General features: G+C 38.1%; 1 protein-coding gene across 1 annotated transcript in view; it reads left to right on the top strand.

The window, feature by feature from the left end:
• The first annotated feature begins 172 nt into the window (after positions 1–172).
• Positions 173–22269, top strand: part of CSMD1 (CUB and Sushi multiple domains 1) — a 2654573-nt gene continuing 2632476 nt past the window's right edge. The window contains exon 1 of the mRNA XM_069065406.1: positions 173–690. Coding sequence (XP_068921507.1) covers positions 570–690 — 121 coding nt within the window. The 5' untranslated portion in view covers positions 173–569. The remainder of the gene's footprint in view (positions 691–22269) is intronic.

The raw sequence follows: 22269 nt of genomic DNA, 5'->3' as shown, positions 1-22269 counted from the left end.
CACCCCACCTCCGCCCTCCCCCCCCCCCCCTCCCCCCCCCTCCCACTTCTCCCCCCCTCCCCCTTCTCTCTCTCTCTCTCCCCCCCTCTCCCTCTCTCTCCCTCCCTCTCTCTCTCTCCCCCCCCCCTCCTCCTCTTCCTTCTCCTCCTCCTCACACTCACTGGATCTCTTCTCCTGGTGCCTCTTCTATCTGCCTTTCCCCCTTTTCTATATCTTCCCTTTCCCTTCCCCACCTCCTCACCCGCCCCCATCCATCCTCAGCCTCCTCGCCTGCGTGCCTCTGTCCCTCTCTCTCCCTCTGCTCTTTCCTTGCTTTGGACCCTGCCAGCTACCTAGGCTCTCCCATCTCAGCTCTCAGCAGCTCAGCCCTGCAGTGGCTCCGGACTTGATGCTATGAGAGCAAAGCTAGCCGAGCGCCCAGTCCTGCAGGAGGCGTTGGATGCACTGGCGGTCTCGGGACCGGGATCTCTCATCTCCTCGCTTTGCCCTTTGGTGATTATTTGGCAGCAGTCTTAGTCCCACTGTTCCTCGGAGAAGACGGTCATATTTGAGGAGAGCCATTGGTTTCTATGTGTGGAATAACTGCAGACATGACTACGTGGAGGAAGACCAAGTCGCTGCCGCTGCTGTTGCTAATGCTGTTGCCGCTCCTGCTGCTTCTGGGCGCTGGGCTTGTCACTGCAGCGAAGGGTAAGAAGCAGCTTGTTGTTGTTATTGGGGTAGGGGTTAAATCTCACAAGGGGAGTCTCCCCAAATGCAAGTGTCTTTCATGATCGCCGGAGTACCAAGTAGTGATATCCGCTGGATAGCTCCCTATCCCTGATGACAGTTAAATGCAATGACCAGGAAAGAGCTTGTAGCCTCATTTTCTTCCTCTCTCCACCTCTCCATTCCTCGCTTCCTGCCTTCTTTTGCCCTGACTCCCTTACACACACACACACACACACACACACACACACACACACACACACACACACACACACACACACCTCTTCCCCCCAACCCTCCACTCCTGGTGTTTGGGCTTAGAGGAATTTCTCTAATTTGTTGGTGATGACTTGTCCAAGAGAATGAAGCCAAACACGAGTTGGATAGAAACTGCGCTGTCTCTGTGCTCTAATGCTTCAGGGATGTGCGCTGAAACGGTTCAGGCTACACATGGAGGTAGTTTCCCAACAGTTTCCTAGCCCTCCACATCCACCCCACCCTTGCCCCGAGTCCGTCAAAGCACCTCCAATTGCGCCGTCAAAAGCAGTCGACCTTACAACTTCACATTTTACGAAGGTGTTTGTTTGTTGTTGTTGTTTTTAATAGAGAGCCATCCATTCCGTCTTTGCCTTCTCCATCCTTCCCACCCCACTCTATTTTCTCTTAGCTGCTGTTACTGCTGCTGCTTCTCTACCTCCCTCCCCTTACCTCCTTTCCCACCTCCAACGCACCGGGGGTGCGATGTGTAGCTAGCTATGCAGAAAGTCGCCCCCAGCTTCCTCTATCCAGACTTCGCTCCTTCTAAGTTGGTGAGGGTGAAGTGTGTGAAGGAAAAAGGGGGCCCCAAGAAGGTTTTATCACACTCCACTGACATAGAATTGAGCTTATTTATTAATGTATCTGTATACGTCTATATATAATTGAGAAAGGGGGGGAGGGAGATACAGAGGGAGAGAGAGAGAGAGAGAGAGAGAGAGAGAGAGAGAGAGAGAGAGAGAAATCTTAATCCCACTTAAGAGAAAGGAATCTCTCTTTTATCTCGTGGCTAAATGCTATCGAGAACTTGATTTTATTTTTCTCCTTGAAATGAGTTAGGGGGGAAAAATACCTAAGTGAGCTACAACTCGGACGCTGGCAAGAATCCCTGCACTTGTCTATTAGCTGGAAAGGACAACAAAGTCCCTCTTGATTCACTTCCCCCTCTTTAGTGTTATCCTTTGAGAGAGATGGAGTGTGTGACTGCACTCAACTTGGGAGAGAAAGGGGGTAGAAATAGAAAGATGGGCCCATCTCCCCCATTTTCGACCCTTTTTAATGCTTTCTCAATATTACTTTAACTCCTATGGAGAATTTGTCCCCTACACCTAACCCCAATTCTTTTCTAAACATTTTAGACGAGCAAGTTCTCATCCTTTGAGTTTGCATTTAATTATCTTAAAGTCTATAGCTCACTCATCCTCAGGGTTAAAAAAAAAAAAAAACAACCCTCTTACATAGAGGATTCTTCCATCTTATTTTCCATCCATTATCCGTTCCTCTACTGCTCCAGTTTCGAGGGTGATTGACAAGGCAAAGAAAGACTATATCTGGGCAGAGGAAACTCCAAATAAGAAATGCAGAGATTTGAGGATTGCTTTTCCTCATGCCCTCCACTCTTGTCCAGTGGGAAGGCTGAACTGCCTGACAATTCCCTTATCTCCAACCCATTCCTCTACTTTCCAGTCCCGCCTCTCTCTCCTTACATCCCCCTCCCTCTCCCATTCTCTCTCTCTCTGTCTCTCTCTGTCTCTCTGTCTTTGTCTCTGTCTCTCTCTGTCTCTGTCTCTGTCTCTCTGTCTCTTTCTCTCTGTCTCTCTCTCTCTGTCTCTCTGTCTCTCTCTCTCTCTCGCTCGCTCGCTCTCGCTCTTTCTTCCCTCCCTCCACATACACGCGAACACACGTTGTGATTTCTTAGGGGATGCGCAGTATCAAAGAAAGTGCAAAAGGTGTGTATCTCCAATCTACATAGAGCTCAACCAGGAGCTTCCCAGGGCTCCGAACCCTGACACTGGTCGAAGCTTGAAAGATTTTGCTTTCAGTCCATTCGCTCTCTTCAGTCTTAAATACATCTCTGTCAGCTCTTGTTCCTGAGACACTGCCGGGGAATAGGGAATGCCAGGGCACTAGGCAACCTCTGATCTCATTTTACTTGCTGAGAATTAGTAATGAAAAAGGAAAAAAAAAATAAGAGCAAAACTGGAAGGGGTTTTGCTTGGGGTGTGTGTGTGTGTGTGTGTGTGTGTGTGTGTGTGTGTGTGTGTGTAGTGTAGTGTAGTGTAGTGTGGTGTGTTTTAAAACGTATGGGGGAGTAGCTCAGCTAGAACACTACAGTTTGGGTTTTTGTTTTGTTTTGTTTTGTTTTTTTAAAGAAAATTCCTGCCATCCAACTCTACAAACTTCCAACCCCCTCCCTCCCCACTCCTCTCCACTAGTGCCCTGGCTTCAACCCATTGGTTCCTTCTATCACTCCCAGCTCAGTGTTCCTAGGCTCCCAAACGAACTCCTATTCCACCAGTCCTTTCCCCTGCAATTAGTAGAGGTTTCTGAGGATTTCTGCATGCATTTCTTGCTGCTTCCGCCGCTGCCTTTGCTCTTAGGATTGGTACTGCTGTTTAATAATCCACACACGTGGCTGTAGATACCAGCCCCGGTCCTAGCCTCCTGGGCTGGTGTACCACTGCTGAGTGCGTGGTGGGGGTGGGGGTGGGGGGTCGATAACCAAGGTAGGGAATAGCAGTTTAAGGATGGCAGCCGGGGCAAAGAGGAATACCCTGACGCTGAGTCCCAGAGGAGGGAGAGTCAGGCTGAGCAGGCGCCAGGGGAGAAGCTGTTATTGAGAGGCTGGAATCTCTCCATTTCGCCCCCCACCCCAACCCACACACACTCGTCTCATGGCTGAAAGCTATATGAAGTATATAGCTTTGGGAATGGCCCATATGCTGCGCTGAAATCCGAAAAGTGAAATGCAGACGCGGACAGGTGTCTGCTCCCACCTTCTTCTCTATTCAGGAGAAGACTGTGTGAGTCTGCCTGTGCTAGTATTTCTGCAATTGTGTGTGTGTGTGTGTGTGTGTGTGTGTGTGTGCACGCGCATTTGTGATGGAGGGCGCTGGCTGTTCGGAGAAGCTCGGACTCGCCGGGCGCTCGTATACTATTGCCGGGGTTGTGTGGGCGTGCAGTGTCCTTTTCTTGTCCCTCACCTGGAGTGAGGCCCACTCTGGAGCCTGACATTTCAGTGATCTGTATCTATGACATGGGGGGGGGGAACCCTATGTGCTCTCAAGTGTGTTTCTGTGTGTGTTTGTGTGCGCGCGTGTGTGCGGGAGTGCCAGTAGCAGGAGTCGATACAAAAACCTAGGCACTAGGTCACGATCTTTTGAGGGCTAGAAAGACAGGCGAAGACATAGCCAGCTGGCTGACCAAAGTCGGGATAGCTGAACCTCTATGCATTCCTCTCCTAGTTGCCAGTGTCACGGTCTGCTCTTTGGCTTCTATCTATGGAAGAATCTCAGCTACTCTCTCGTCTGCCCAACATTTGACGGGCAAAGATTTCACTGTCGTTGGAACCCCAGTCTGTACTACAGGTTTACGCAAGGACCGGGGTCCCTCTGGGCTCAGACTGTACCCTGCGGGGGCGCCTACTGAATTGACACTCTCAGTGTCAGGCCAGGAGGGAGCGAAATAGAGCTAAGCAAGGACTGTCCAGCCAAAGGCGAGACGCCTTTTTCGTGAATGCTGAGATCCAGGGTAGCAAGGGACCTGCCTTGTGAGCTTTGAGGAGCTAAGTTTGCCTTGAGCTGGCTGCAGTTGTGATCGCCCGGAATACTTAGTATTCCTGTGAGCAGCTCCAGTCCTGTCTTTCTGAATGTTTTGTACCCATCCACAAAACCTACCAACTCATCTAGGCAGTCTTTTTTGTTAATTTTGAAGTGTGTTTCTGTGTGCGCACGCGCTTGTTTGCGTGCGCACGTGTGCGTGTGTGTTGAATGGGCGGAACGTGCTGCTTTACTTCAAAAACAAAAGTCGTCAAACACTAATTTAGTTCCTTTTATATTTCATTCTCTCCCATTTCTAACTTGTCAATTTCCAAGGGGTGAAGGGCCAGAGGGGAGATTACAAGAAGAGGAGAGGATACACACACACACACACACACACACACACACACACACACACACACACACACACACACACATGCTGGTGTACTGACTTTTAGCAAATAAAGTTTGTTGCTCGGTTGTCTCTTGCCTGTATACAGTTCCAAGATTTCAGTAATTCAGAGGCGTTGCAAACTGAGAACTCTAAATAGGAACGAATATCCTGTTCACCTAAAGCAAATCAAAATCTAAGCAGCAGAAACCCATAAGAAAGGCATTTCCTTTTTTAAAATCTTATTTAATATTTTATTTTTTCCCAATTACATGCAAAAACAATTGTAACATTCCTTTTATTTTTCAAATTTTGAGTTACAAATTCTCTCCCTCCTCCCCCATTCCATTGAGAAGGCAAGTAATTTGAAATAGATTATACATGTGCAGTCATGCAAAACTTGTAACTCACTATGAAAGAAAACACAGACAAAAACAACAAGAAAAGAAAGTAAAGAAAAAGTATCTTTGACCTGCATTCAAACTCTACCAGTTCTTTCTCTGGAGATGAACAACACCTTTTATCATAAGTCCTACAGAATTGTCTTGCATCATTGTATTGCTGAGAATAGCTAAATTATTCATAGAAGATCATTAAACAATATTACTCTCGTATACAATATTCCCATGGTTTTCTCATTTCATGTTGCATCAGTTCATGTAAGTTTTTCCATGTTGTTTTTTTTTTTTCCTGAGAGCATCCTGCTCATCATTTCTTAAAGGACAATACTAGGGGCTGCCAGGTGGCACAGTGAGTAAGAGCACCATCCCCAGAGTTGGGATAACCTGGGATCAAATCCAGGCTCTGATACCTAGCACCACACCCAGAAATAACTGGCCATGTAACCTTGAGCAAGTTACTTAACACCAATTGCTTAAAAAAAAAAGCCACAATACTAACACCATGACAATGATATACAACTTGTTCAGCCAGTTCCCAATTAATGGACACCCTCTCAATTTCCAGTTCTTTGCCACCACTAAAAGAAATACTATAAAAAAATCTTGCACATATAGATCTTTTTTCACATTTTTAAAAAAATGTCTTTAGGTAACAGTATTGTTATATTGTTATTGTATAGTAACAGTATTGCTTGGATAAAGGGTATGCATGCTTTTGTAGCCGTAAGGGCATAGTTCCAAATTGTTTTCCAGGATGGTTGAATCAGTATACAACTTGACCATTAGTACATTAGTGTTTTAGTTTTCCCAAATCCCCTCCAACATTTGTCATTTTCCGTTTTGGTCATATTAGCCAAACTGAAAGGTGGGAGGTAGTAGCTCAGAGATGTTTTAATTTGCATTTCTCTCATCAATAGTAACTTGGAGCATTTTTTTATATGACTATAGATAGCATTGATGACTTTTTCTGAAAACTGTCTGTTCGTATCTTTTGACCATTTATGAATTAAGGAATGGGTCTTATTTCTGTAAATTTGTTTGAGAAGTAACATCTTTATGGGAGAAATTCACTGTAAGTTTTTTTCACAGTAGTAATTATGAACTATGTTCATACCTATTTTCCCCATTTATCCTATTCTCTCTATCCTTTTACCCTGTCAATTCTCAAAAGTATTTTTGTTTCTGCCTTTTACCTCCCCCAAATTGCTCTCCCTCTTTTTTCCAGTTCTGCCACACACCCCCTCTCTCCCACTAGCCTCTTCCCTTCCTACTCTCCTGTATGGTAAGATAGACATCTACACTGAACTGGATATGTATATTATTCACTCTTTGAGCCAATCCCAGTGAGAATAAGGTTCATATGCTTCTTTTCCTGCTTTCCCCATTTTCCCCTCCACTGCTAAAATCTCATTCAGGCCTCTTTTATGTCAAATAATTTATCCCATTCTTTTTCTCCCTTTGCTCTTTTCTCAGTGTATTCTTCTTTCTCATCCCTTAATTTTATTTATTTTTTAAGATAATTATATTATCATATTCAACTCATACCTTTGCTTTCTGTCTATGTATACTCCTAACTTCTCTAATAATGAGAAAGATTTTAGGAGTTATAAATATCATTTTCCCATGTAGGAATACAAATAGTTTAACCTTATCAAATCCATTATGACTTCCCTTTCCTGTTTACCTTTTTATGCTTCTTGTCTTTGAAAGTCAAATTTTCTATTCTGCTCTGTTCTTTTCATCAGGAATTCTTGAATGCCCTCGATTTCATTTTGTGCCCATTTTTCCCCTGAAGGCTTATGCTCAGTTTTGCTGGGTAGGTGATTTTTGGTTGTAAGCTAGTTCTTTTGCCCTCCAGAATATCATATTACAATCCCTCTGATCCTTTAATGTGCAAACTGCTAAATCTTGTGCTACCCTGACTATGGCTCCATGATATTTGAACTGTTTCTTTTTAACTACTTGAAATATTTTCTTGTTCTTCTTTTTAAAATACTTGGGAACTATGGAATTTAGCTACGATATTCCTGGTAGTTTTCATTTTGGGATCTCTTTCAAGAGGTGATAAGTGGATTCTTTCAATTTCTATTTTACCTTCTGGTTCTAGAATATCAGAGCAGTTTTACCTGATAAATTTTTGGATGATAATGTCTAGGCTATTTTTTTATCATGGCTTTAAGGTAGTTCAATAATTTTTAAATCTATTTATCAGATCAGTTGTTTTTCTAATGAGATATTTCACTTTTTCTTCTATGGTTTTTTTTTGCCTTTGGATTTTGTTTTATTGTTTCTCTATGTGACAGAAAGTCATTAGTTTCCACTTGTCCAATTCTAACTTTCAAGGAAGCATTTTCTTCAGTTAGCTTTTGTACCTGCTTTTCCATTTGGCCAATTCTACTTTTTAAGGAATTCTCTTCAGTGAATTTCTTGTATATCTTTTTTTTTCTATTTGACAAATTCTGCTTTTCAAGGCATTCTTCTCTTCATTAGATTTTTGTGCCTCTTTTATAATTTGGCCTATTCTGTTTTTAAGGTCTTATTTTCTTCAAGTTTTTTTTTTTTTGTGTGTCCTTTACCAAGCTGTTTATTCTTTTCTTATGATTTCCTTGCATGCCTCTCATTTCTCTTCCAATCTTTACCTCTACTTCTCTTATTTGATTTTTAAAATCCTTTTTTGATCTCTTCCATGGCCTGAGACCAATTCATTTTTTTGGAGGCTTTGAATGCAGGAATTTTGACTTTTGTTATCTCCCTTGTGTGTGCTTTGATTTTCCTTGTCACTGTAGTAACTTTCTATGGTCCAATTTTTTTCTATCGTTTGCTTTTCCATCCTATTTCTTGACTTTTAACCCTATGCTAAAGTGGGGCTCTGCTTCTCAAGTGGAGGGGGTTCTTTCCCACACCTCAGATTTTCTTGTGTAGCTTTCAGAAGTTATTCTCTGAATCTGAAAGTTTTTGGTTCTTCCAAGGTGGTATAATCTAGGGAGAGTTGTGTTTTCTACTCTCCTGTACTCTGCATTGGTTTATAAGTGACCACAAGCACTTTTTTCAACCTTGGCACTGTGACTAGGACTCCTGCTTCCCTGAAGTTACAAGCTCTGGTGGGCTCGTGCTCCTCCTCACACTGGGACTAAGACTCAGGACTGTGACCCAGATCCAACTATAGGCAATGCAACAGAATCCTGCCCCCGGTGCCAACAATGGGACCCCTGTAAATTCCCTTCTGACCAATTGTCTCATCCCCTTACTGTCTATCAGCTGGGAGGTCTGGAAACTACCACTGTTGCCACCGACTCAATTGCCCAGAGGCCTGCTCCTGGTTTGCTGGGGCCTGGTCTGCACTGGCAGGGACTGAGATGAACTGTGCTCCTCTCTCACCCTGGTGCAACAGACCTTTCCTGGTGACTTTCTAAGTTGTCTTGGGGTGAAAATTTGTTTCACTCCATCTTTTTGTGGATTCTGCTGCTCTAAATTTGTTCAGAGTCATTATTTAAAGATGTTTGGAGGGGTTTGGGGGGAGAGCACTGGTGAGTACCTGCCTTTACTCAGACATCTTGACTCCACCTCACATGGAAAGGTATATCAAAGACACACACAGTCATAAAAAAAAAACACAGAGAAATTAAAGAAATCCACCCAACTCTTAATACCCTTAGTATCCAACAAAATGTGAAGCATCCCCTATGAATAAGGAAGACAACTCATAAGGAAGCAAAGTATAAAATACAATCTACATTTAGAAGTTCAAATTAGTTTAAGCTAGCAGTTGAATCCTACATATTTCTGAATTGCTATATTTGAGTACTTCTGTGAGTCAGTTGCTTTGGCTAAATATACTTAATTGATCACCAAGTAGAAGGGACTGCATAATGGCCCATTTTAAGCCCCATTTTCCCCTTCTTGAAAATTACTTGAAGTACCCAGTCTCCTGTTTAAAAAAAATATTTTAGAAGGTTTATTTTCTTATATTACTGCCTTACAGATTAGCATTTTCCAGAATGCTTTCCAGTACTTCTGGAGCACACAACAAATTCCTGGTTTGGGATTTTAGTGCTAAAAGGAAGAGAATCAAAGGAAATGCTTTGTGACACTTGAACAGGTGAACATTCTGCATCACTGAACCAGTTCATTAAAAAAATCTCAAGGAATATCAAGCAGTAGACCTTGTTCAGCTGTCAAACATCACCAACTTAAGGCAAAGATTGTGAAAAATATGATATGAATATTGATATGCAGCAGATAGGTCAGATTCTATTAAGATAATTGCTAGAGGCATAATTGTTAACATTTTCAAATGCATAATGTGATTTTACTGAGGACATTTTTTCTTATTATCTAATTTATGGTCAAAATAAAAGGTAAACTCCAAGAAGAAGACTTCAGTTCTTGAAAAGATATGATCACACAAAGGCAAAAATACAATTATTGCTAGAGAGCTCAATGACTATGCTACCAAGTGACTTTAAAAAAAAAATATTTACCATATTGTAGAAGCAGCATACTGGATTAGTAATGACAAAGACCTGAGTCCAAGTCTTGCCTGAAACATTACCAATATTATTTTATTAACCTGTCAACCTCAGTTTTCTCACCTGTAATATGTGAGCTGAACTCATGTTCCCCAAATCCCTTCTTACTCTGAACCTATAATTTTATGATATTAACTATATTAGATTAAACTGCTATATACTTCTTTGGAAATAACTTCCATGTGTATACAGTCATTAAAGTTTATATGCAGAAAAATTAGAATTCATTTTCCAAGTATGATTTTTCCGGGTTAGCTATAAAATTTGTGGATAATAAGAAAGTAAAACCACAATGCCTTTTAACTGATTTTAAAAGAAATAATTTAAAGGAAAAGGATTCTACAAACAAGATGCTGTGCTGGGCACTGAGGGTGATAGAGATAAATAAAACTCAGTCCCTGTCTTCAAGCATGTTTCAATTTTAGTAGGAGGAGAATGTGGCATGCACACAAATATAACATGGGCTAGAGTACAATGTATATTGTGACAATGAGTTATGAGAGTTAATATGAAGAGGAATTCTTGTAATGCTATGGAAGAGGAAGAAAATTCCATAGAAGATGTTGCATTCGTAAGGGATATTAAAGGATGCTTAGATTGGCAAATGACAGGTATCATTGGAGAGACATGCTAGGTGATGGGAGAGCATTGAATTGTGTACTATTTTGCCATAGACAACAAAAAATAATCAATGATTTCTTCAATTTGAATGGTCATAGATGCTGAGAGAGAAAGGTTATTAGTAATATTCTTGATTTCTTGATCCCCTATATTTCAAGTCTTTGAATTGAGTATTGAAAATTCATCTTGTTAGTGGCTATGACAGTGTATACTTATAAATGAGATCCTGCTTTTGTATTTCCCATACATCAGTTCACTTTGAGTAGGACACATGGTTTACATTACTTGGCTCAATAGTGGTGATTGCTTGTATTAAGCAATCCACACTCTGTGCTCTGATAACTCTTGTAACTAAGGGTATGGATTTCAAAAGCATCAGGAGGAATAGTGTGTAGCTTATTGCTACAGAATACTGACTTGTTTATTTTTTAAATTTTCTTCCCAAATGTTGATCTTACACAGAAATTGAAATTTAAGGAAATGGTAAACTATTAATTATGATCTCAACACAATTAATCAACTGAGTTGACTAGTAGGTACCTAATAAATGCTTTTTGACTTGAATAAATGGCAGCATAAAGTACAAATAGTTTTTTCTTAATTAAATCATTCTATTGATTGTGGGGCTTTAAGATGGCATATATATTTTGATTAGTGGGTCTACTTTTAAGTCTGAAATACTGCCTTTACATTTGAAACTTTAAAAAAATAAAGTTTCACATAGGAAGAATGTATGTAAAAACCACTTGTCATAGGTTATTGATAATTTTGCCATTACCAAATGATAATGTAAGCTTTGTGGGAATGGTACATATTATTCATTTACAAATCAAATTCTTTGGATACAGAACACCATGTGAATGTATTGGTTTTGTTGTTTTTGCCTTCTTTTAAATTTCAGCTGTGATTTCCTTTAAACCACTTATATCAACCAATAATTTATAAGAGAGGACAAATGTCATCAGTGCCTGAGGAAAGCAGGAGGATCTTGCTTTGTCTTCAAACATCTTTGTTCTAGCCAGATGAAAGATTTCAGCCATCCATGAGGCAGCCTGTCTCATTTGAAAAAAACCTACATTGAATATGCTATAAATATTTCACTGAGGAATAACCATTTCAGCAAATTAACTCGGATTAGCCCTAGTGTTATTACATTGACCTATGATGGCAACCTTTATCTGAACTTAGAAATTAACTATCAAATGAAAAATACATACATGAAAAACTCATACAAGATAAATACAATTTCATTCTTGTACTTAATACATTTGCAACTTAGTTGAAATTTTGTTTCTGATTTACAGTGTGCTTTTAGCTCACATTTTTATCTCATATTTATTTTAAAAAGCAGAGGCAGATGTCATTGATAATCATCCTAATCAAATCATTGGTGAAATAAATGATCAAGATAATATCAAAAAAAATTTCTGATTTCATTAAACTTCAAATTCTCACTAAGAATGTTAAATATTTAACAAATATTAGCTACTCAAGAAATCTTTGAACTAAAATCAAATCAGTTGGAAAGACTATCAAAATGTTATTTCCAGTGTTATCCATAATAGATGATATTTGAGAGTGTTGTAAACATAAATACTTGGGATACTGCATTCGCATATTTGAAGGACATATTCAAAATAGATCTTTAGAAATAAAGCATACTGAATGTGGAATTATATTAGTATAATTTATATGGAAACTCAATGTGTTGCTTTACTTTGCCAAAGCATCGTAAGACTCAGTCAGTCAGCGTAATTGGTTTGGGACCATCATTGTCAGAAAGTGGGCATTTGGCTGATAGAGTGTTGAGTATATTCTCTAATTACTCTATTTTTAGAAGTGTAATAGTTGCTTATGGAGGAAAGCTATTTTGTACATAGTAGGTAGTCAGTGTTTGTGAAATGGAATTAAATTGATGAAGTCACCTACCCAAAAAAGTGATGACTTTTTCAAGTTCAGAAAATCTTCCCAATGGCTTGACATGAAGGGGATTTGACTCATTTATTTGGCAAAGGTCATTCAAACATGGCTTCTAAGATCAATATATTTATAATCAATACTATCATCAACATTCACTACCTATTTACCACTCTAGAGCTAACCATCATGACCCTTGAAAATCTTCAAATCATATGGCCATACTATCACTGTCAATTTAACGGTGTCCTTTCAACTACTAAGAGAACTTTTATTTGTCCACTAATAAATATATTATGTTAGGATGTCCCAAAATAATTTACTAATATTTCTTCTTTATTATCAGTGTGTCTTCAAAGTTCTATGTGATTTGTTTCAAACAACTTGAATTGATAAAGTGAATAGAAAGTCTCAGATCTTCCATCAAAAAGAAAAAATAGTACTTTGTATTATTATTTCAGTTTCTAAGAATAATTACTTTATACAGATGAAAAATAATATATGTATATAATATCATATCTCTTCCTCTACTTAGTAGACTTAATAGTATGCTATGTGGCCATGGATACATTTCATACAAATATATTTATACACTGATATTGATATACATTGATATATTTATACATTTTATATGAAAGTAAGGTAGTTTTTCATAATGGATAGAGTTCTGAACCTAGGAACACAAAATCCTCAATTACCAGCTGTGTGACTATTGACAAGTCATTTAATCTGCCTTAGCCTCACTTTCCTTGTTTATAAAATTAACATAACGTCAATAATATTTATGATGCCAAACTCACAAAAAGAAGAAGCATAATACATTAGATGGAAAGTCAAACTTGTAGTCTGGACCACTTGACTTCAAGTACTATCTCAAACCCCTGGTGGCTATGTGTCTCTGTAAAAGTCAGGACACTATAATTGTCAGTTTTATTCATTCATTCTCTGATTTTAATAAATAAACTATAAATAATTGAAGGTATATTATGTATAGATACGCATATATAGAAATTTATTCTGAATTCTATATAATAACTTTTGAATTAAGATTATTATTTCATATACTTTGACTCAGAAACATTTTCTTGAATTGGAAGAAGTGTCTTGGGTGATTTTTTTACAAATGATTAATTTTAGCATAAGGTTGATTTTCATGTATGTGACAAAGATTCACATCATGTAGATTACTTTAAATTTTTGTGTAAACTTGACATTCACATGCATTCTCACTTTGTGAATAATTGGCTAGATTAGGTATTCCTAGACAGTAGAGAAGAGTCAGATTCTAGATCTTCTCATTGAGTAAGTGTGCATGTAGTGCTTTTGTCTTTTTCTTCTTATTGAACTAGTCTAATTATTTTATGTGAGAAATTGAACCAAGGGAAGATTTCCTTAGGTATGCTCAAATTCTCTTCAAATGTATGTAACTACCCCCCCCCATTTCATTTTGACTGTGAAGTAAAAATGAGAGGATACATGGCACTGTAGATAGACACTGGTCTTGAAACCAGAGTGATTTGGGGTCAAGTTCTGACTCTGCTCATTGCTGCTGCATGACCCTGGCTAAGTTAATTAACATTTTCATGCTTTGAACAACTATCAATAATTCTAAGTAGGAAAGAAAGTAAGAAAGTATTTGGCTGCATTGGTAGTAGTAGATTCCTAAACCAGGAGTTCATTATGCTAGTGAAGCCATAGTCTGGTCCATGTATTTATGAAATCTAATATTAAGTACCTAACATCTTGCTTAGTTCATTCAGTCAAAGGTTCCTTCATGGCCTGCTTTTTAAATTTTATTTTACTTTATTTTTGCCTTTGCATCTCCAGAATTTAGCACACTATATAGCACTGAATAACTACTTACTAAATGTTCCTTGCATCAGATTGAACTCAATTCCATTACATTATCATTACCCGCAGCAAAAAAGAAAAATAAAATGATAATGACCTACTCTTGTTGAACAGTGGGAAGAGAACAGGATTTAGAATCAGATAATTGAGGTTTAAATTGCATTATAGCTACATATGCCCTCTATGACCTTGGAGAAATTATATCAATTCTCTGACTCTCTGTTTCTCTATATATATTTGAAAAAAAAGAGGGAGATAATCTGTTATGCCTTTAGATTCAGTTATTTTTGATGTGTTTCTTAAATCCAGATTTGTATAAAAGTTTGGTAATAACAACTAGATATTATAGTTAAGAAAATTTAAACTATGAACCTATATGACTCAAAGATATGGATAGTTAATATCTGGATAAAGAGAGGATGCTGAAGAATGCTTTCGTTTTTTGGATCAAGACCATCAATATTTGAAATTAAAAAGCAGGAGATGTGGTGGCTAGGTGGCTCAGTGAATAGCGCACTGGCCCTGGAGTCAGGAGGAGCTGAGTTCAAATCCAGCCTCAAACACTTAACACAATTACTAGCCATATGATTTTGGGCAAGTCACTTAATCCCAATTGTCTTCCAAAAAAAAGCAGGGGAAAGCTTGATCATTTAGAAGTTTCATTAAGGAAATAATTTCATTAAGGAGAACCTTTAATGATGTAAAACTTCCTTATTTTATAAACTAAGAAGCTAAGACCTAGAAAAAGGCCTGTGACTTGTCTTTGGTCAAACATCCACCTAGTAGTAGAAATGTGTCTTTAAATTGGCTTTTCTTGCTCCTAGATCAGTACACTTTCTATCACATGACACTCATGGACAGGATACCACATGGGTTAGGAACCTGAACTAGAAGAACTCTAAATCCCTGTGATGCTGAGATTCCATGACTCAAACATCTGAAATGGAAAATGTCTTCTACCTTTTGCCTCTGCTATACCATATACTCAGCTTCATGCTAGGAATCTCTGCAAGGAGAGTACAGCTAGCAGAGAATAATCAGATACTTGACCATCAATAGTCTTCTTCATCCAGAATTTTTATTTTTAACACTTTCTTTGTTACCCTCTGTACCACTAGCATACACCTAAGAATGATTTCAAGGCTTCGGGGAAATGGAAATTTTCTTATCCTCATAAAAATTTGGATTCTCTAGAACATTCTTCTATATATTCTACCCAATAGGAAATGAGAAAAAAAGTACAAAAAAAGGTTGGATGAAACAGCTATCAAATGTTAATATGTCAATGTTGTAATTTAAACATATTTGTTCTTAGAACTTGGAAACAGACATACGACACTTGACGTGTTTTTAAGAATTGCTGGGTGTGATTGGCACTTTACATAGAAAATAACCTATGTGAAGGTTGGCCTAAACATCACAAAATGGTCATGTTTGTCCAGGAAATAAACCATTTTTAAACAAGCTTGTACTTGTGTAAGCAAAAAAGGTGATTTTCTTCATTTGTCAACCCCATGATTTTTGTTGCATTATTTTTATACCCTTTTTGGAAATGTAATTACTATTTGCCCCATAAGAAAAGCCAAGTATCACCATTGTCCTTTGTTCTCTCTACTATAAAGATGAAATTTTAAGATCCTACCACTGACTTTCCCTCCCTGTGAATTTCTATCTTGTGTGGACCTTCTGAGACTTAGAGTAGGGGAAGAGGAAAACTCTCAAACACCTTTTTCTGACTTTCCCTGGTGATAGTAGATAATACTAGATAATAGTCAAACAAATGCATTCACATAAAATGACTTTTTTCTTATTTTTACTTAGAAAATTTTTAATTTTTTGTGAGTTGGGTACAGGAATAGTGTGGATGGATCTCTAGAAGCCTTGGAAAGTCTGATTTCAATTCATTCTTCAGACACCTATGTGACACTATTGGACTTTAGTTTCCTCATTTGTGAAGTGGTAGTAGTAATAGCATCTTTTTCATACACTTGTTGTCAGAACTAATAAGTTAATAAATGCAAAGTGCTTTATAAACATTTATATATAGTATTTATGTATATATATACATATATGCATATGTGCTTTGTAAAGTGGAAGTGCTTTTTACCTTAATAAACAAGGTACTTCACATATTTTAAACTTATTATATACATATCTCTATCTCTTTATCCATCTATCTATCCATCTATCTGTCCGTTCATCCATCCATGAGAAATCAGAGGTGCCTGAGATTTAATGTATGCCAGAGTATAGAAAGAAGTCTTCAGTTTAATTTAAAAGGCATTTATTAGGTAAATACAATCTGCTGGACACTGGAGATATACAGATAAATATAATGCAAACCTTGTTCCGGGGAATACTAAAAATCTAGCGGGGAAAAGATATAAAGTAATAATTTTGATGCAATAAAAAGATAAGGACAAGGAGAGATCTAGCCACTGAGAAGAAAATTTCAGGCAGAAGAGGCTATGTTCACCTGTAAGCAATAGAGCACACTTCATGGAAGTGGTAGCACTTGGATGTGGGATTGAATCAAGCCAGTAAACAACAGAAATTTGTTAAGCAGTTACTGTGTGAAAGTTACTATATATTGCACAAGGATACAAGGAAAAAAGCTACCCCTTTGCCTCAAAGGGACTGATGTTCTAAAAGAGTTGACAACTAGAACATACAATATAAATGCAAAGTAGATGGAAGATAATATTAAAGGGATGGTACTAGCTGTGGACAGGACTAGCAAAGACCTCTGGGATGTGATAATGCTTTATCTAAGTCTCAAAGGAAGCCAAGGATTCTAAGAGTTACAGGTTGGAAAGAAGAGGATTATAAGGAGAAGAAACAATCCGTGAGGAACCTTGCAGAAGGACCATAGAGGGTTCTGTTCAAGGATAAGCAAGTAGGCTAGTCAGTATGGTTAATCTTAGAGTATGTGGAGAGAGTTAGTAGAATATAATAATATTGGAAAAGATCCAGGCTGTTGTGAATTTTAAGTGGTAAAGAAAGGACCTTATGTTTGATCTTACAGTCAGTAGGGAGCCACGGGAGTTATGGAACAAAGGGACATACAGGATCATATCTGTGCTATTAGGAAATCACTTCTGGAAGCTGAGATTGAATTGAACTGGAGGGACACTTAAAACCAGGAGACAAATTAGTGCTTACAAATATTGACAAGGGCCTGAATGAAAGCAGTTGATTATATGAATAGATCAAAAGGAAGCATGATAGGGAAGGATTAAAAAGATTGAGGTAGAAGGTAGGTTATATTAGAGGATGGCACACATCCCCAAAGACGATGGTATGAGTTGGGGTTGGAGAGTAAAGGAGTCTAGTAGGGTGGAACATAGAAAAGATATAGGCCAATCGAATGAGATAAAGTCATGCAGTTACTTCAGAGCCAAATTATGGAGTTGCTTGAATGTTAACACCAGAAGTTCAAGCACTGTTCCTGAGGTAAAACAGAACCAGTGATGAGTTTTGTTGTTATTGTTGCTCTTGTTTTCCTATAAGGGAGTGACGATCAATTTGGTACCTTAAGAAGATTACTTGAGGTGGACCATGAAAGGCAGATTGGAGAAAGGAGAGACTAGAAGCAAGGAGACCAATAATGGAACTATCATAATAGCTCAGGATAATGGAGATAAGGGCTGGAGCCATGGTCATGCAAAGGGAGATTTATGGGCTAGGTGAATCTTGGAAGAAACTTTAAAAGATGAATAAAATTTAAATAGTCTGAAAGGAAGAAGGAAAAAAGCATAAACAAACACTGTAAGATGGGAATAGCAGCATAATCTATTCATGGGAAAAGTGACCAGTGCAGAAGTTAATAGTTTACATTAGATAGTTAAGGTAGTATGAGACTGTAGAAGGAACTGAATTCTGGTTGAAATTCCTTGGAATTTAGGCTTCATCTTATATTTAATTTCCAAATACTGATATATAATAAAGAGCAAAGGTACTTCTTCCCTAACAGGAGTTGACCTACTGATCCTCAGAACTAATGGGAGAACTCTTCAGGAGTAGAAGACATTTGCATTGCCCTTGTGGTATTCTCATTATAACACAGAAATACATGAATTCACTTTAAATTTTTAATGTTATTTAAAAAGCAGCAAGCTCAAATGACTTCATTTTGGCAAATTTTTTTGGACTTGAGTTCTAGGGTTTATTGGACTTTAAAGCATATATGTTATTTGGACAATATGTGTATAATACTATTTATACACGTGTACATAAATTATATATATATACTTTTGTGTGTACATGCATGTATATAGACACGTGTACTCCAAACATTGTGTATTTCCCCAAAATGCATATATGTCCTCAAAACAACTTGTATGCACATTACACATATATCTATTCATGTATGCTATATATACACACAAACATATATGCACATATAAACATTTATACAGGGCTTTATTTTTTTTTACAAGTCTGAATGATATGCTATTAAATCACCTTCTGGATATTAGAAATCATGGGTTTCCTGAATGGGTGGTTTCTAGAGTAAGGATATTTAACAAGAACAACCCTGACAGTGAGGCTGAAAAGAGGTCATTGCTTCTTCCTTCACCAATCCAAGTATTGGCACTCCAACTCCCTGGTAATCAAACGTTGAACAACAGTGTTAAGAAATCCTGATCACATGTTTATTCTGTTTTACCTTTTTTCATTTTCTGGAGAATTGGTTCTTTGCTGTGATAGAATTGTCTTTGGATCACCATTCTCCCTCTAGTCTCCCTCCTGCTTATCTCTTCTGCTCTGGTGACTGAACTATTCCATTCTAACCTGTTCCATTCATCAAGTGGTAAAGTGTATACAGATGCCCTCTCAAACTCAGGAAGACGGGTTCACATTCTGCCTCTGAAAAATACTATCTGTTTGACCCTCAAAAATCACTTAGCTTCTTCATAGTCTAGGCAACAATCTAAGACTGTAATTTGCATGAGTAGGGGGTGATTCACTGGGGAGTTCTTTATGACAGTAATATCATAGGTTTAAACTTTATTCCTATGAATTCAACATATATGCCATTGTACCCTCAGTGTAAATGATATCTGGTCTATAAACCCCTTGCCCTCTTTTTAGAGCTCTATTCATATGGTCAGCTACTAGATGTATACAAATTATAATGCTGAAAGTTGAACTCATCTCCTCTCCCTCCCCTTCAGATTGTATTTTGATCTTGCCTCTCCTCCTCCCTCCTTGTTCGATTGTGAACTTTTGAAAGTAGGGTCTATTTTTGCATTTTTTTGACTTGGCACACAGTACATACTTAATAAATGCTCATTTACTTGGAATATATTAGAAAACCATTTCTTAAACACCCACTATGTGCCAAGTACTCTGATAAGCACAGTAACATGTCATTTGATTCTCTCAACAACTTTGTGAGATCTATGCTATAATTTCCCTCAAATTACAGCTGAGGAAACTGAGAAATATTAAGTGACTAACCCAGGGTCACACAGTTATTGTCCGGTGCTTTATACATTATGTCACCTATTGATTTGACTCTTCCATTTATATGAATTGTACTTTGTCATTCAGCTTTTTTAAGCAATTGGGGTTAAGTAACTTGCTCAAGGTTACACGGCCAGTTATTTCTGGGTGTGGTGCTGAGTGTCTGAGCCCGGGATTCGATCTCCAGGTCGTCCCAACACTGGAGCCGGTACTCTTACTCGCTGAGCCACCTGGCCGCCCCTGTCATTCAGCTTCTAAATGGTGATGTGGTCATCACTCCTCTGTGTTACTCACCCTAACTTTCAATCATTCATGAATTTATATAACTTCTTTCAAAATGTCTTTTACAATCAACCTTCCCATTCTCATTGTCAATTCCTTGTTCCTTCTCCCCTAGACTATTGTAATTGCTTCTTAAGTGGTCTCAATGCCTTTAATTTCTCTCTTACCCTACCATCCTCATACTACACACTGACTATCTCTTTAAGAATTACAGCAATCTTGGGGGCGGCCAGGTAGCACAGCGAGTAAGAGCACTGGCTCTAGTGTAGAGAAGACCTGGAGATCAAATCCCGGGCTCAGACTTAGCACCCACCCAGAAATAACTGGCCTTGTAACCTTGAGCAAGTTACTTAACCCCGATTGCTTAAAAAAAAATTACAGCAATCTTTAATAGAGCACCATTTCAGTCTCCAACTCAGAATTTCACCACTTTGCCACAACACAAAAAAGAATGTTTAAGCGTCTTTTCATGGTTCTCAGGGTCCACTCAATACAATTTCAATTTTTTTCCTTCATAATCTCCCATTTTTACCCCTTAGTAACTGCTGGTTCCCAGCCAAAAAAAAAAAATTAAAAAAATTTCTTTTGTCTTTTCACAAACATAATTTGGATTTTCTAGCTTCTGTGACTTTGTTACTGCCGCTCCTCAATTTGAAATATACTCCACCATCCATCTTCACTTATCAACAGCCTTCATATCTCAATTCAAACCTTACTTCTCACTGAAAGTTTCCCTTTTCACCTTAGGTAGGAAGTCGCTTATCTTCTTTTTCATCCCTATGCATTTATCATATGAACATAAAGCACTAAGGCTATATGGCATTTTATTTCAGTTACTTTGTGTGGGACAGCTCCTGAAGTAGACTATGTACTCCTCCAAAACAAGGTCAGGTCTTTCCACGAAGAGCTGAAAGTGACCCCAGAAACCACTTAGCCCTATCCCCTAATTTTATTCATCAAGAAACTGAAACCTTAGCATTAAAAAAAAGTCACTAAGTAGCAGAAGTAGAATTTTAACTCCAGCTTCCTGATTTGTTCCTTCTCTACAACACTGTTATAACTGCCACAACACCTTGCCAATATAGAGGACATTTTTATTGAGGTATGTGTAGGACAAGATGGTTTTTGGTCTGCTTCACAATCCTGAGATTCTATCATGAAGTAGAGTATATTGTACAAAATAAAAACTCAAAAAATTCTTATTCAAAAAAAAAAGAATGAATTTTTGCAAGGAATACAACCTCCTTGCTACTGTCACCAGTTATTTGTGGGAACCTCAAGTAATGTTTTTTGAAGTGACTGTTAGTACAGAGGTGACCTACAGAAGGTGTCAAAAAGGGTTGCTCCAAGTGGCTGTGCCAAGTTTATTCACATCTTAGGAAAGGGATAACTTGTCAAAATAACTTGCCTTTGAAGTATCCTATCTGAATTTAACATCTGTCAGACTTGTTTGAGTCACTTGTGGTTCTTTTTCATGATTGTTTCTCTCAGTAGGCAGCAGCAGGCATTTTGAGTGCTTCTATCTTCTCTTTACGAAGATGGTTTTTATGATATTAGAGCTCATTCAACAGAGATGTCAACTTAAAATTTTCATTTTGATCTCCATGACTATTTTATCTCTCCACTTTTTTTATTTTGAGAGAAATACAAAGAAATATTCCATAACAAAGATGGCCTAATCAGTTTTTTTTTCCTTTTACAACTAAAATTATAAAATTCCCTTCCTACCAAGCCATTTAGTTGCAAGAAGGAAAACTGAAGGGCCGTTTTGTCAGGGTATTAAAAAGATGAAGACTCTTCTGACCCTAAACAACAAGAGCTAGAGCCAACTCTAACTTTCAGCTATGATTTATATCTCTGAGTAAATGTGGTGTTTTTTTCAATTTTTATGATGGATTAACAATAGGAGTCCTTTTAAAAAGAGTTGGTATAAAAATAATAGAAATTGGTATATGACAAGTTGAAGGGCATGGCCATTTCTTCCGTGAAGCGAGTTCTTACCTTCAAATTATAGTGATGGGGACCTGAGGCAAGGAAGATTAAAAAAAAAGCCACTCACATCAGTGTTTTGGTATTGTTTATGACAAGGAAGAAAATTCTACCACCTTTTTTTGACCCCATTTACTGCTGTGCTCATTCTCTTTCTTTCAAATAAGGAGTGAACAGAAAAGGAAGAATGAAATGTTGAGTAGCAAAAAAAAAAAATCTTTGGGTGGAGAGAGGCATTTGTGACCCTTAGTTTGTGCTCTCTTTTTGTTCTTTCATTTGTTCAATGTCACGAGGAACAGCTAAGTCGTTAGGACATA

This window comes from Petaurus breviceps, unplaced genomic scaffold (genome assembly GCF_028583685.1).
Source record: "Petaurus breviceps papuanus isolate PSGF00001 unplaced genomic scaffold, PetGlider_PUasm1.0 90686, whole genome shotgun sequence".
Lineage (NCBI taxonomy): Eukaryota > Metazoa > Chordata > Mammalia > Diprotodontia > Petauridae > Petaurus > Petaurus breviceps.
The sequence above is the reverse complement of the archived record's forward strand: the minus strand, read 5'-3'. Positions and strand labels throughout refer to the sequence as shown.